Source organism: Rhinatrema bivittatum, chromosome 3, assembly GCF_901001135.1.
Source record: "Rhinatrema bivittatum chromosome 3, aRhiBiv1.1, whole genome shotgun sequence".
NCBI lineage: Eukaryota > Metazoa > Chordata > Amphibia > Gymnophiona > Rhinatrematidae > Rhinatrema > Rhinatrema bivittatum.
In genome coordinates, this window is record NC_042617.1 from 273,994,561 (window position 1) to 274,009,795 (window position 15,235).

Genomic DNA, 15,235 nt, shown 5'->3' on the forward strand with positions numbered 1-15,235 from the left:
CTGCCTAATCCTTTGTGCAGCCTTCCACTCAGGCAGTGCTGTGTAGATAGATGTCCAGAGCTGTGGTCCAGCTTGCTCAGTTCCTGGCATCCCATCCCAGGCCAGATCTGCAGCAGCACAGCTGGACTGCAGGCAGCAGCAAGATCCGTGACTTTGGAATGATATCCTAGGAGGGAGGGGCGTTGGCTGCTCAATGGGCAGGGCAGAGCCTAGGTTATAAAGCAGCAGCCAGGGGAAAGCCGGCTTCTTCCTTCAGCCTCTATCTGCATAGCTGTCGTCCCCCCCCCCCTCATCGTATCTCTCTGCCACTTTCTCGCCTGCAGACGGCAACAACAGCCTCAGCCATGAGCCACTCTGCCTCCAGGACCGCGTCCACCTCCTACCGCAGGACCTTCGGAGCTCCCCTGCTTTCCCCCGTCTCCTACTCCTCCTCTCGGTACTCCAGTTCAGGCAGGCTGTTGGGCACCCCGTCGCCAGCCCCCTCGGTGCGATCCACCACTTACAGGGTGCGGTCCAGCACCCCCCTCCGGGCGTCCTACGACAAGGTGGACTTTGGGGTGGTGGACACCCTCAATCAGGAGTTCCTGACCACGCGCAGCAACGAGAAGGCAGAGCTGCAGGAGCTGAACGACCGCTTCGCCAGCTTCATCGAGAAGGTGCGCTACCTGGAGCAGCAGAACGCGGTGCTGGTGACCGAGCTGAACCAGTCCAAGTCCAAGGAGCCCGCCCGGGCTGCGGATCTCTTCCAGCAGGAGCTGCGGGAGCTGCGCAGGCAGCTGGAGCTGCTGGGGAAGGACAGAGACCGCATCCAGGTGGAGAGAGATAACCTGGCCGAGGACCTGGCCGCTGTCAAACAGAGGTGAGAGCCGGAGGCGAGGCAGCAGCCTAGGGAGGAGAGGGAAAGGTCACAAAGCAGACAGCAGCATGGGGATGGGGATAAAGATGAGGGAGCAGAAGCAAGGAGGGATCTAAGGCTTTGATCTGAACTTGCAGCCTTCTTATGAATAAACAGTTCTCCCTACGTGAGTCTCTTCTCACTGCCTTTTCTTCTGTCTTTCCTGTTCATCTTAGGGTGCTTGGCCCTCTACTCCCTTCCAGTATTTGTTTTCCCTACTGAAACTCTTCGCTCCCGGCCACTCCTTGGGGTTCCCATTGAGACTAGAGAATTCCTCACAATTTCCTAGCTACAGACTCTGTTGGGTGTTGACAGCAGATGGGTGCCTTGCAGTGACTGGGGAGAGGGATTCCCTTGGGTGAATTAGTGTTGGATCGGAATAGGGAGAACGAGAAAGATATAGCATTTGTAACCTTTCTCATCACTGCACAACTCTTGATCTGTCTTCTGTTGCTTAAGGTGGTGTGCAGAATAAGTGAATGGAACATGTACCCTCTTTTGGGTGTGGGAGTGATGTTATAGGGAGATGAGTATGGGGCTGGAAGAGGGATCTGAAGTGGTGTTATAAAGAGATATGCCCATGGACAGAGGGAAATAAAGAGCGGGCCGGCATAGGAAGATGAGGGTGTGGCTAGAGCGCTATCACTGGAAGATAAAAAGGATGCAGCTGGGCAGAGGGATAGATAGTGCTGACATAGGAAGATAATATGACTGGAAACATTTATAGGTAGATGAGGGTGTGGCTGGTAAGAGGGACAGAGAAAGCACTGTTATCAGAAGACAAAAGGGTGTGGCTGGGAGGATATGCCAGCAGTGCTATAGGGAGACAAAAGGAGGCAATATGCAGTGCTGTCATGAAGAGATGGAGGTGTGGCTAGGGGGACATACAGAGAGCTGTCATTGAAAAATAAATGGGTGTGGCTGGGGAGCCAGATAGGTAGTGTCATCATAGGACAAGGGCAGCCAACTCCAGTCCTCAAGTCCTCCAAACAGGATTGCTAGTTAGGATATCCACAATGAAGATGCATGAAACGGACTTGCATGCACTGCCTCCACTGTACACAAAACTATCTCGGGCATATTCATTGGGGGGACATCCTGAAAACCAGGCCTGTTTGTGGCTCTCGAGGACTGGAGTTTCCTACCCTTTCCATAGGAAGATGAGCGTGGCTGGGGATCAACAGAATTGCCAACCTGCCTCCAAGTTATCGTGAGATAGTAGTTCACGCCTTACTTTGTAACTCCTATCCAAATGCACTCTGTAAAAACAGAAGGATGGACTTAATGGGGGATGTAAAAAAAGTAAAGCAGAACTGGGCTCGCATCCCATAACACCTGGAGTATCAGGCTGGCAACGCCGCATATTCTGGCAGAATGCATTTGGGATGGGAGTTACAAAGTAAGGACTGGGCTGCTATTGCCATGGTGACAGGGAGGCAGGATGGGAACTTACTCCCAAACCACAGTTTTATCACTGGGACTCTGGAGGGGGTGGAGGAAAATGCCAGAATGGGTGAAACAAACATGCTTGTGGTGGGGACAGAAATACAGGTCAATAGAGGCTGCAGGGCTAACCGGAGGCATATGTGATCGGCTGTTTTTGAGACGTATTATTCAACCATATTTTAAAGGGGGAGCCTCATCTTTCAAAGATGAAGCAATTAAAGAAAAGTTTTTACTGGGAAAGTGGGATGGGCAGAAGAGACAAAGATGAAGAAAGATAAGAGGGGGGGGGGGGGTTTGTAGAGAGGGGTGGGAAGGAGGCAGGAGAGGGGGGGGGGGGCTCCATCAGTAAATCTGAGAGCTGATGCAGGGCTGCTCCTTTCCTTTGCTTTCTCCCCAGCACCGGGTTGAAGGTCATGCTGAAATTAAGTTATCTAACCCCAAAGGCTTTATCTCGAGCCAAAGCCAAAGTTTAAAATTTATTTTTTTTTTTTACTGGGGGAAAAAAAAAACCCCACACTGGAGAAATCAATAGCTTTTCATTTGGAGCTCGGCACGGGATTGGCATTACTTCCTGCTTGATAAATCAAGTTATATAGCACGGTCGCCGGGGGGGGGGTGCGGCATTTCCCATTCTTACAAGGGAAGGGAGGAGGACATGAGTTGGTCGTGCTGTGGGGACTCTTCCCTGCTGCATCTGCCCCTGTGTCTGCCAGCCTCACAGGGGCTTCTCTGCTCAGAGCAATCAGGAGCGGAGTGATAAAGAGAGCGAGAGGTGAAAAACGATAGACAAATGAACCTCGACAACAAAGTGTCAGCCCAATAAAGCTTCTTCACGCTGACAAAAGTCATGGAGGCTGGGGGAACAAGTTGCAGCCCCCATTTTAGTCTCGCTGGGATGGTTTTGCTGGTTTCTGTCTGTCCTTATTTTAATGTGTCAGTGAGAGACACAGGCCATCTCTCAGAGGTCCCGAGAAGTCCAGGCCACTTCCAGCTTTCGAAGCCCCTAGCCGTAAGAGAAATAATAATTACATTAGCAGTTCTAAGCTGAGAGTGTGTTTCACATTTTGTTCCGATTGGGAAAGGCATAAAAACAAGTTGTGAAGTTTGTCAAATCGAAACATTAACGGATATCTAAATCTGAGGCCTGCTTTGAGCTTCAGAGCCAGGCCAAGAGGCCCTCCAGGGCCCTTCCTCTGATAGCCCTAGAGAATCCCCACAGAAAGCCGCTAGGCCTTAGTAGATAACACATTCTTACCACCTCCCCCCCCCCCCCATTTCTTTGCTCTCTTCAGCTCTGTATGGAAACTGCTGCTCCATCATGATCTTCTCTGTCACGTGCTGGGACAGAATATTCCTCCACCACTGCTTTTGCTGGGGGGGGGGGGGGGGGAGCAGATGTGCTTTGTGCTCATTGAGGGGTAGTTTGTCCCCTTGCAGGAAGAGAGGGGGGTGGGGGTGGGTCACACCCAAAGCGGAAAGCAGCTGGTAGAAAACATATAAAACAAGTAATCCTTACTGCAACAGTTCTGGGAGGGGGCAAAACCCCAGCCCCGCCCATGTTCAGGCACAGGCCGGAGGGGGGGGGGGGGGGAATGCCTTCTCTTCACCTCTTGTCCCCCTCCCCCCACCTTGGCCTGACTTCGCCCATCCCTTCGACAGACTCCCAAACCGAAAGCATTGATCGCTGCTGATGCTGCAGGGTGCTTGCCATGCGGTGTGGCGCTGGTGCAGGGCAGCGAGGGACACGGCTTTTACCGCTAACACTCTTGCCTTTCTCCTGGCGTCCAGGTTGGAGGAGGAAGTTCACAAGCGAGTGGATGCTGAGAACAATCTAGTTCTGTTCCGTAAGGTGAGCCCAGGCGAGCTTGCATGCAGACCTCGACGTGCCGTCTGTACACAGCGTGTGCGATACTTCACAGTGCATTGTGGATAGTGTGCAACAACTGTTATACGGTGCCAGTCATTGCACGCGGTGCACCAGTTTAGGATGGTTTGCTATTGTCTGGGAGTGGCCATAGCTCAACCAATAAGTTGCCTGCACATTCGGGCCGATTCCGTAAAATGCACGGGAGAGCCGGTGCTCCGAGGCGAGCGCCCGAGCTCCCGATGCGCGCCCAGGCCATTCTCCTGGGCGCGCGATTCTGTATGCAAATGAGGGCCCGCGGTAAAAAGGAGGCACTAGGGACACTAGCGCGTCCCTAGCGCCTCCTTATTGGCAGAAGCAATGGCTGTCAGCCGGGTTTGACAGCTGACATTTAATTTTACTGGCGTCGGTTGTTGAACCCGCTGACAGCCACGGGTTCGGAAAACGGACGCTGGCAAAATTGATAGTCAGTTTTCCAACCTGTGGGCCGCGGGCAGATTTTTTTAGATTTTTTTTAAATTTAATTTTTGGGTCCTCCGACTTAATATCGTTATGATATTAAGTCAGAGGGTGTACAGGAAAGCAGTTTTTTCTGCTTTTCTGTACACATTCCTGGTGCCGGCAGGAGTTAATTTCTGAGAGTAAAATGTGTGGCTTGGCCGCACATTTTACTTTCTGTATCGCATGGGACTAACTAATAGGCGAGGGCGCTATTAGTTTCAGGGGGTTGGATGCGCATTTTCCACACGCTATTACTCTCAGAAAACGCGCATCCACATAGGGGCTAACGGTGCGCTCGGCCTGAGCGCACCATACTGAATCGGCCTGATTAAAGGGGAGCCCGTTTGACACCTTTCTTTTTTGTTTGTTTTTGAACTTGGCAGTTTTCTCCTGTTTTTTTTGGGGGGGGGTTTGTGCTTCCAGCTCAGTCAGGACCAGGGCTGGGATCTGGTGCAATGAGCCTTCATTCGCACCAGAACTATCAATGTTTCCCCTGTTTTGTTTTTTTTATATTCCCTCCCAACATAACTGTTCTGCTCATTGCAATGATAAATCCTGGGCCAGAGGCCATGCACCAAGGCTTCTTCAGGAACCCTGCAATTATGGGCCCTGGATCTGGCCATCAGGTGTTACCCTCAAACAAAGACCATGACTCCTCACCCTGCTCCCGGGGAAGGGCTGTGAATGCTACCTTCCCAGCATCCTCCAACCCAGCCAACCCAGGAAGCAGAAGACCTGACTCAGGGACTGAATAGGAGACCTTCCACATGGCAGCGGCCAGCACTTACCAACTGACCCACCGGGCCAGTCAGACTCCCTTCTTTTTGTATTCAGTGAGATTACTTCTGCCCACGAGCTTTGATTCTGGATCTCATATTGTTAGGACATGTTATATTCCAGGAGTGTCTGTGGTGCACATGACGCTATGCGTGCATGTGTTACTGTTTTTATACTCGTATAACGTGTGTGTGTGTTTCCATGTGTGTACCAATCTTTGCAGTGTGGCATTTGGTGCCCTGCTCTCTCTTTTCCTGGTTCTTCCTTCTCCTAGGATGTAGATGATGCCACACTGGCCCGCCTGGAACTGGAGCGCAAGATTGAATCACTAATGGATGAAATTGAGTTCCTGAAAAAACTGCACGAGGAGGTAAAAATCCCATTTAGGGTAACAAGAGAGGCAGAGGGCATCTGTTGCAGGGAGCAGGGCGGGGCCAAGGAAGCTGCAACCCCTGGCCAGTGATCTGACCCCCACCTCACTATTTACCCTACCCCAAGCACAGGGCAGAAACCGTGTCAGATCATGCAAAGCTCCCAGGGAAGGACAGGCCCGACTTTTCTCTCATTCTGTTAACAGAGAATAACCTTTGCCCTTATGGGCCAGAAAATCTGGCCTTGCCTTTCAGTTTTACCCTGCTGTTAACAGCAGCGGTGCTGGGACCATGTAGTTGGAGCCTGTCAACAGTTTCTAAACTTTCTTTGTGCAAGAGAAGTGATGTTTGTCCGTGTGCATGTCTGTCATTTGTGTTTACCCCCTGATCTTTTTTTTTTTTTTTAAATATGATGTTTATTGGGTTTTTTGACCAAGACAAGACATAATATAGAAAGAGTATCAACATTTCTGGACAATATACATAGTTAAGATGTAGACTTAGTAGCCAGGTTATATAGAAACCTCCCACCCCCAACACCCGGAAGGTACTCAATGGAGGGAATACAATTTGAAATCAACAAGAAGATAAATATAGAGAAAGTGGGAAAGAAGCAGGGAGAAAAACATCTGCTAGGAACTCCAATGTTGAAGAAAGCCAAGCACCTTGGAAGGTAATCTTCCAATTAGACAGGCCACTGAGTTAGAGCAATAAGTTAGAACAAACATTCAGGGCGGATAATTGGATTTATAAACCTTAGGGGACAGAAACGGATTGAATTGACCCCACACAGTCGTCATATCATGAAATTGTTTGGGCAAGGACATCTTAGCAGAGAGGAATTCAAAGGTAAATAACTTCACTGAAAGGCGAAACCCGTGTGCTTGTTGTGGAAGTGAGGCTAGCTACCCGTAGGAATAGTAAGGAATGTGGATCTCCAGCTGATAGAGTGGGTGGGGCAACCCCAAACAACCAGAGGTTAGGGTGGACCAGGATATGAAATCCCAGAATTTTGCCACAACTCTGTCTCACATCGGCCCAGAAAGACTGAATGCCGGGGCAAGACCAGAAACTATGGCAGTAAGTACCCCGGGGCCCCTGATTTTTTTTTACATGTGCTCGTTTATTCAGTATACGTCTTTTCGCGTTTATGTGCATGTTGTACTTGCTTGCGTGCACCCATGCCTCCGTGCACATGTGACATTTTCCTTCTATCTGCACGGGCACCCTTGCGTACTCGTACCTCTTGCGCGTATACACGTACGATGAGCTCATTCTTGTCCGCGTATGCGCAGGAGCTGCAGGACGTGCAGGTGACCGTTCACAGCCAGCCACTGCAGCTGCAGATGCAGATGGAGGTCCAAGCTGCTGCAAAGCCAGATCTGACAGCTGCGCTCCGAGACATCCGCACCCAGTATGAGAACATCGCAGCAAAGAACCTGCAGGAGTCAGAGGAATGGTATAAATCCAAGGTACATCAAAAACAAAAATAGGCAAAAAAAGAGTAATTTAACAAAACAACAAAAAAAAAATGCTGCTTTTGAAAATAGTTTTAACTCATCAGAAGTGAGAATTGTAAAACTAGCAGGAAAAAAAAGTCCTCAGAGTTAGCTTGGCGTGAAGAAACACTACCTTGCTGTTCAAAGCTCTAATCACTGGTCTAAAAAAAAAACCCTTTTAATGTTTTTTTTATCTAATTTCTGATTATCTATTTTAATTATTATTTTACATTTTTTATTATTGTTTTGTGGCTCCCCACCCCCCTTGGTCTGGACTATGAATAACCCCTATGCATGGGGTGGGGAGTACCACATGAGAAATTATATTTACTAATATGATTTATCTCAGGTTCGTAGCCTGAGTGGGGGATGGGAGAGGGTCCCAGACACCCCGATACCACAATTCTGTGCTCTCCCCAAAAACCTCTCACTTGTGGCACCACAGACCAGATAAATTCATCACACCTGAATAAAAGAGAAATTAACCCTTTTGCTAGTATTGTGTAAGTAGACAGTAAATCCAACCAAAACATTGATTGGGAAAAGTACAGTAGTGAAGTATAATATAAACTTGCAGTTTTCTTATTTTATATCAAGCAGTGCAGAAATAACACAGGGTATGGCCTGTTATCCAGGGCAACAACATACTCATGTGGATAGTAAAAAAAAATAAGGAGAAAATAGAGAAAAGTTGGGGGGAAAGCAGCGAAGTACATAGGTTTCAAAAATAGACTTTAACCCTTATTACTCAAAAAGGGGGAGGGGAAAACATCCACCCCAATGTCATCAGTTTGTAAAGGGTCCCACATACAAAACTGTGTGGAATCAAAATCAAGAAAATGAAGAAGTCCTTCTTGTTGGTGGAGCTGGCTAGATATTAAACCATTATTATTAAGTTAAGGACTGTGATCAACTCTTGTTGTTGTTACTAGATATTAAACCAAACAGATGAGCACTGCAGTGTGTGAAAGGTCTCTCTCTCTCTCCTGGGGAGCTTCCCCAAATGGTTTTCTTGGTACTAAACAGAATTCTGGCCTGGTTTCAGTCTCTTACAGAAAGACCATGGTTCAGCAGTTTCTCTTTCCCATCCCTATCTTGTGGGTCTGTACCTGCCAGCAAGGATTTATGCTTGACTTCGGATGAAAAGCTGAAACAGTTAAGATGAGATACTGAATTTGTGATAAAAAACAAGGAAATTAATCTTCTCCCTCCTCTAAGATACTCTCTGTGCAAAGTTTAGATTTAACTCAGTCTCTCTTAGGAGGGTGATCCAGCCATTTGCTTTTGGGTCTGGATATCTCTGCAAAGGAAGTCTCTCAGCTCCTGGCTCCTCTTTTCCTTGTTGGGATTTTACATGTAGCTCGGCTATGAATCACCAACAGCTGTCTGTCTCTCTATTTCCTCAGAGTGCAATTAGCTCTTCAAGAGAAAAACTGATTGCAGGGCTGCCAGATACACTCCTCTGTTCATGACTCCTGGCCATCCTCACCCCTCAAACACAGAGCCAGCCAAATTGCCTTAAACTGTCTCCCAGCATTCCTTTGGCTTCCTCCTCTGCTGGCTATGTAGTGCTGTTCTCTGTGCAGGCTAAACAGTACAGCCCTTTTCCCAATGTGTTAACACTGTGAGTGCTGAATGCTGGTTCTTGCAGAACATTTTTCATTTACAGGAGAGCACATAGGGGGTTTTGACATTTTTATATTCACTTGGCTGCGGCGGCATGCTGTCTCTGCAGGGTTGAAAACCCCTTTTTGACAGGTCCAAAACACATCACTCATATTCAGACACAGCTCGATCCACATTGTAAGGTTCAAACACATAAGTTCATGGGGGGAGGAACCTGGTTTATAGTAGCTTGCTACAGTATTATAAAATACTTTACTCAGTACTCTTATCGTGGGTCATTTTATGTGCAAAAATACTTTGTGCAAAAATACTTTTTTAACATTTGTAAAATCACATTTGTCACACTATCTTTAGTGTAATGCTTGAAGTTACAAAATGAAAGGACACTTATCTTGTCCAATGCATCTATAGTGTTCACTTATTCCAAAGGCACTATTTTGAGACCAATGCTGAATTCACTAGAAGTTGAAAAAACTATGATAGCCAGCACTTCACACAGAAGCTGCACCAGGGTTCTTGGCTTTCAAATGAAAAACAGGTACATTTTAAAAGGAGCACGTGTGCACCCACAAATGTGCATATTGGACACATAAGAAAAAATAATGTTTAATTTTATATTGTGCGTGCAAGTACACACGTATCATTTAAAATATACTCTACTTGGGAGGGGGAGGAGAGAGACAGACAGACACACACACACACACTGTAATAGGGGTACTTTCAACTCATGGTGGGTTTTGGGGGGCGGTGTAGTGTTACAAGGGTCTACAGACCCTTGTGTTCTAGGCAGACCAATGTAACACCACCCCCCCCAAACCCACCCTGAGTTGAAAGTGCCCCTCTTACAGTGGGAGATATATACAGTGCCCGATTGTCTCTCACTCTCTCGCTCTCTGCTGTTTTTGTGCGAGCAATGCTTTTAAAATCTACCTGAAAGTTTTCTGTATCAAATTTCTGCTGTTATCAAGCTTTGAGCAGCAGCCCAGAAATCTGATACAGCAAACTTTCAAATTAGAAAGCCAAGAGCCCTGAGGCAGCTTTTATGCGAAACGCTGGCTACGGTAATTTTTTCCAGCTTTTAATGAACTCAGCATTGGTCTCAAAATAGTGCTCTTGAACGGTGGCAGGTGGTGCCTTTGGAAAAACTGAACACTATAGATGCAATGGACAAGATAAGTGTTCTTTCATTTTGTAACTTCAAGCATTTCACAAAAGACAGTGGGATGTATGTGGAGTTTTCCAAATGTTCAAAAAGTAAATAGAGAGCATATACAGCTATCATAGAAACCAATAAGAGTACAGAGTAAAGCATTTTATTAAAAAATAAAAACTATGCAAAATAACAATTTAAAGGGATAATGAACATTTAAATAAAATAAAAACTTTTTTTTTTAGACTAGTGATTAGAGCTTTGAACAGCAAGGTGTCTCTTCAAGCTGAGGTCTTTTTCTTCCTAGTTTTGCAAATCTCATTTCTGGTGAGTTTAAATATTTTCAAAAGGAGCAAAAATCCAAGTTGCCCACAGAGCTGGGAAAGCATGGAAAACAGGATATGTGGGGTTCAGTTGGGGCAGGAAATAGGAGGCTGATACAGCAGAAACAGGGAGAGGGAGGTGGTACAGCAGAGGCAGAACATAAGAGGAAGTACACAGCGAGGGAAGTATGGGAAACAACAGGAGGTGGGTACAACTGAGGCAGCACAGGACGAGGAGTACATTGGGTGACTTGGCAGACTGAGGGTGGAGAAGGGAACAGAGGTTAGGGACTGAAAGTCAGACTGGGACATAATGAAGCTTAAAAAGTTACTGAGTAAAAGACTCAGAAGAGAGGGAACAGAGACCTTAAAGAGGAGAAAGAGACAGACCTGATTGAAAAAAAAAGGAGGAACACGTTTCTGCCTTTGCAGTTTGCTGATCTTTCTGATGCTGCAAGCCGGAACAATGAAGCATTGCGCCAGGCCAAGCAAGACATGAATGAGTCTCGCCGGCAGATCCAGAGCCTGACCTGTGAGCTGGATGGACTAAGAGGAACAGTGAGTAACACTCATATCTCTCTGCCCTCTACCAATTATACCTAAGTCACAGTGAACAGACCAAGTAGTAGTAACCCGCACTTTTTCCTATCCTCTACCAAATGTACACAACCCAGGCTGTTACCGCACTTCACAGAAGTTATCTATAGGGGGGTAACAGTGCAGGCAAAGCCATGTCTGAGTCTATGGTCAATCCCTAAACTAATTCTAGGCAATATCCATTTGTATGGAATTCTGAGAAAAGAAGTGATGTAATGGTGATGAAACAGGAATTGATCATGCATTTGCAGCAGCCCGAGACAGGACGACATAGTGATGGTGTAAGACGGGTTTTGAATGTGGTACAATGACCATATATTGTTTTCTTTCACAAGAATGAGGCGCTCCTGCGTCAGATGAGGGAGATGGAAGATCAGTTCGGCGTGGAGGCCACCAGTTACCAGGATTCCATTGGTCGACTGGAGCAGGAGATCCAGCACATGAAAGAGGAGATGGCTCGGCACCTGCGCGAGTACCAGGACCTGCTCAATGTCAAGATGGCACTGGATATTGAGATTGCAACGTACCGCAAACTTCTGGAGGGGGAGGAAAGCAGGTAGGACTTCTGCCCCAGGGCAAGTTTGGGGGAAAGTAGATCAGAGGGTCAGTGTTTCTGGACTGGGTTTCTCTTTCCTCTCCTGCTCACTCTGCTGTTTGCCTCCCCATAGGATTGCTGTCCCCATCCATTCTATGGCTTCCTTGAGCATTAAGAGTCCTGGTAAGTCTTCTTTTTTTTTTTTCCCCTCCATTCTGAACATTGAGCCTTGTACTGTTACTCTGTGATGCTATCTGTGGGAAATACAAGTAAGTGTCCGGCTTCTTGGTCTGCATTCCTGCAGCTTCTAGTTTATTATCCTGCCAGCTATGGCTCCGTGTGTGAGCCAAGGGGAGGAGGGGATGATCATTAGAGGACTGTAGGATGGAGTGAGATTGACAGGGGTACATCTTGCAAACACCGACCTGCCTTCCCTTCCTCTCTTTCTCCCCCTCTGTCTTTCTCTTCTTGCTTCCTCGTTCTTTTTACTCCCGCCTATCTTTTCATTTGTCTTTCTCACTCTTGTTGCCTCATCCTCTTGTCATGCTCTCTCTCTGCTCCTTGCTCTGCCTAATCTTTCTTGCTCTGGCTTGTCCTTTTTCTTCTGCTGTTCTTTCTTTTTCCATCCCTCGGTGTCTTTCATGCTATTTTTTTTTTATACTTCTTTTCAGCTCCAGATATAGACCACACTCCCGAGATTCACACAAGGAAAACGGTTCTGATCAAAACCATCGAGACGCAGGATGGGGAGGTGAGTCGTGGAGTCAGAGCGCTAAGGAGCCTTCAATGAACTGAGCTATAAGAAAAAAATGGATCCGATCCGGGCGTCATGGGCAAAACAAACCTGTCCCGACGACTCCACAGTGGTTGGATTTTCAAGATATACATAAGGAATATGCATGAGATAAATTTGCAATTATTGAAAAGCTAATCTATGCAAACTTATCTCATGCATATTCACTGCAGAGATTCTGAAAACCTGAAAGGCTGTGGGGTCCCCAGGACAGGCTTGGGCAATCCGGGTAGAGACAACTGCATGTATAAACGTGGATAACTACACGTGATTGCACATATGTTTCAGTACACATTTATCTGTGGAATCTTTAGGGGTGTGCATTCGTTTGCAACGTATTGGCAATCCGCAATGTATAGGGCCATATTCGTTGTATTCGTGGGGAAGCGAAATGTATCGCGATTCCCACTAATACAACAAATTTTCACCGAATTATTCGGCTGTGTAAAGGAGTGAATTTAAACAAGACCCCACCCTCCTGACCCCCGCCAAGACTTGCCAAAACTCCCTGGTGGTCCAGCAGGGGTCCGGGAGCCATCTACTGCACTCACGCCATTGGCTGCCAGTATTCAAAATGGCGCCGATAACCCCTGTGACATAGTAAGGGCAAAGGCTATCTGCGCCATTTTGAATACTGGCAGCTGATGGCCCACATGCAGGAGATGGTCAGGAGGGTGGGGGTTTGTAGTTAAATTTTAGCCAGGAAACGAATAAGAATGGAACACATGAACGGATCGGGGCCCCCCCTTGCCGAATGCAACATGTCTTCCCCCCACGAATACGAATACCAAATGTAACATATGCGGTCCCTCTGCACATCCCTAGGAATTTTGCATGTGCCTTTGTGTGTAATGGGAGTGCCAGTCAGTGACTGAAGGTAAGAAAAGAAATGATTCTGAAGGAAGCCAGGTTGATTCTAGTTAAAAAAAATATATATTTGTACTTGTCCTGTTCCCTTTTTTCGCAATAGGTGGTCACAGAGTCAAAGAAAGAAAAGTCAGCTGAGATGGAGAAGTGACCTGAGAAGGCCCAGCACCAAATTTTCTTGAAAGAGAAAAAAAATAAAAAACTGGAAAACTCAAATGGAAAAACCACCGAGGAAAGTGAGCAATGCACATTGAAGAAAGAAAGAGAAACCAAAGCAGCCCCGTGACTTGTCCAGTCCAGCGTTCAGCTCAGCACTAACTTAACATATCGGTGCCCTCCCTCCACCCTAACCCTCACTGACTTTGCTATGACCTCTCATACCAGCTCTCCCACCCATATATTCTTGATGACCTCCTCCAATCCTGATCTCCTTCTGACCTCTTGTCTGATAATTTCCCAGTGATCTTTCCTTCCTCATTTTCTCAAAGTCTGACCTCCTCTGTTTATCTTCCCATGACGCCCTTCCGAAGGTTGCCTCACCACATCGACCTCTCCTGACAGCCTTCTCATGTTTTAACATCCTCCGCACCACTGCTGCACTACAGCAGTTCTTCTCAAACTTTTTTTTTGGGTCACCCCTCCCCCTGTTTTCTTCTTTCTAATAATTTTAGCAGCCTTTTCCCCCACCTTCCCTCCCCTCAAATAAAAATGGTAAAGTTAGTTTTGTTTTTAAAACTTGTAGTACAATGTATTACAATTAAGGTCACGTCAAACCAAAGATCCCATGCTCCTCCAACCTAATTTAAGAATCACTGCACTAGAGGCAAAAGAGGGCGGTTGCCATGGGAGGTGAACAGTATTTGCCAGGGGAGATAACTGGCATCTCACTGTAACGACAACAAAAACCTCTGATCCCTCCTCTACAGGCTGATGCAATACCGATGCACTAAAAATGTGCGTCCAAATTGGACGCACTTTTTTTTTTTTAATGTGCGCACAATCGCCTCTCCGGGGCGCTGGATGCAATGGGCACACGAGCTGCTGCACTGAAAAGGATGCGCTAGGGATAAATTGTGCGTCCCTAGCGCGTCCATGGCATCGAGGCCCAGGAGAAGTGCGCTGTGCGCAGACTAGGGAAACGGATGCCCGAAAATCGAGCATCACTTTTACTAGCCTGACCGCTTTAAAGACCTTTATTTATGTATTTATTTTGCTGCTTCTGTGGTTCCTCCTGCTTAGTATCGAGACAATATTAAGTCGGAGGAACCACAGAAAAGCAGTATTTTCTGCATTTCTATGCATAGCGTGGGGTGTCTCAAAACCTGACACCAGCTCCGGGGCTGGCGTTTAATTTTTGAGCGTAAAAAACTTGAGCGTCCAGCGTACGGTAACTTTTTCCATCGGGCGTGCTAGCTAATAGCCCCACCAATATGGCATTTACATGTGTTGGGCGCTATTAGCTATGTGCCGGTTTGGACGCGCTAACCCCAATACTGCATTGGGTTTAAGTCTAGCACGACCAGCCGCAGGTTCAGCGACGCACAGACCCTAGTGACTGCTATTGCATCCGCCTGTCACTGTTGGAGATCCAGTATCAAACGCCTGCTCCCTCTCAATTTCTTTAATATCTGGCCGGAATAAACAGAATTTTGGTGCTTGAAGATTTAAATTGCTCCACAGGAGACCTGGAAGTGCAGAAGCACTAACCGTTCCCCCCTTCATCCAATTGCTGTGTAACTGTGCCATGTCTGCTTAACCAGCGAATAAAGATCATACTGAGAAACCATGTTTCTATGTGCATAGTCGCCAGTGTGTAAGTGCCTGTTTCAACGAGCAAACATTCACCTGTGCAGTTCTTAGTCTAGTTTCCTACAGTAAAACCGGTTCTATAATTCTATCTGCCTTTCAAAAGTTATTCAGGGTGGGGTGGGGCAGAATCATTCAGCTAATTTCATTTGAATTTCTCCCACAGGCCGCAGAGTGACCCCCTA

General features: G+C 47.0%; 1 protein-coding gene across 1 annotated transcript; it reads left to right on the forward strand.

Annotated features, from left to right (window-relative positions):
* The first annotated feature begins 266 nt into the window (after nucleotides 1-266).
* On the forward strand, nucleotides 267-15,030 carry PRPH (peripherin). Its single transcript, XM_029594670.1, has 9 exons — nucleotides 267-859; nucleotides 4,130-4,190; nucleotides 5,758-5,853; nucleotides 7,150-7,326; nucleotides 10,885-11,010; nucleotides 11,385-11,605; nucleotides 11,718-11,767; nucleotides 12,256-12,335; nucleotides 13,348-15,030. The coding sequence occupies exons 1-9, from the start codon at nucleotides 345-347 to the stop codon at nucleotides 13,393-13,395; spliced, it is 1,374 nt and encodes a 457-aa protein (XP_029450530.1). The 5' UTR covers nucleotides 267-344; the 3' UTR covers nucleotides 13,396-15,030.
* Nucleotides 15,031-15,235: the final 205 nt, after the last annotated feature.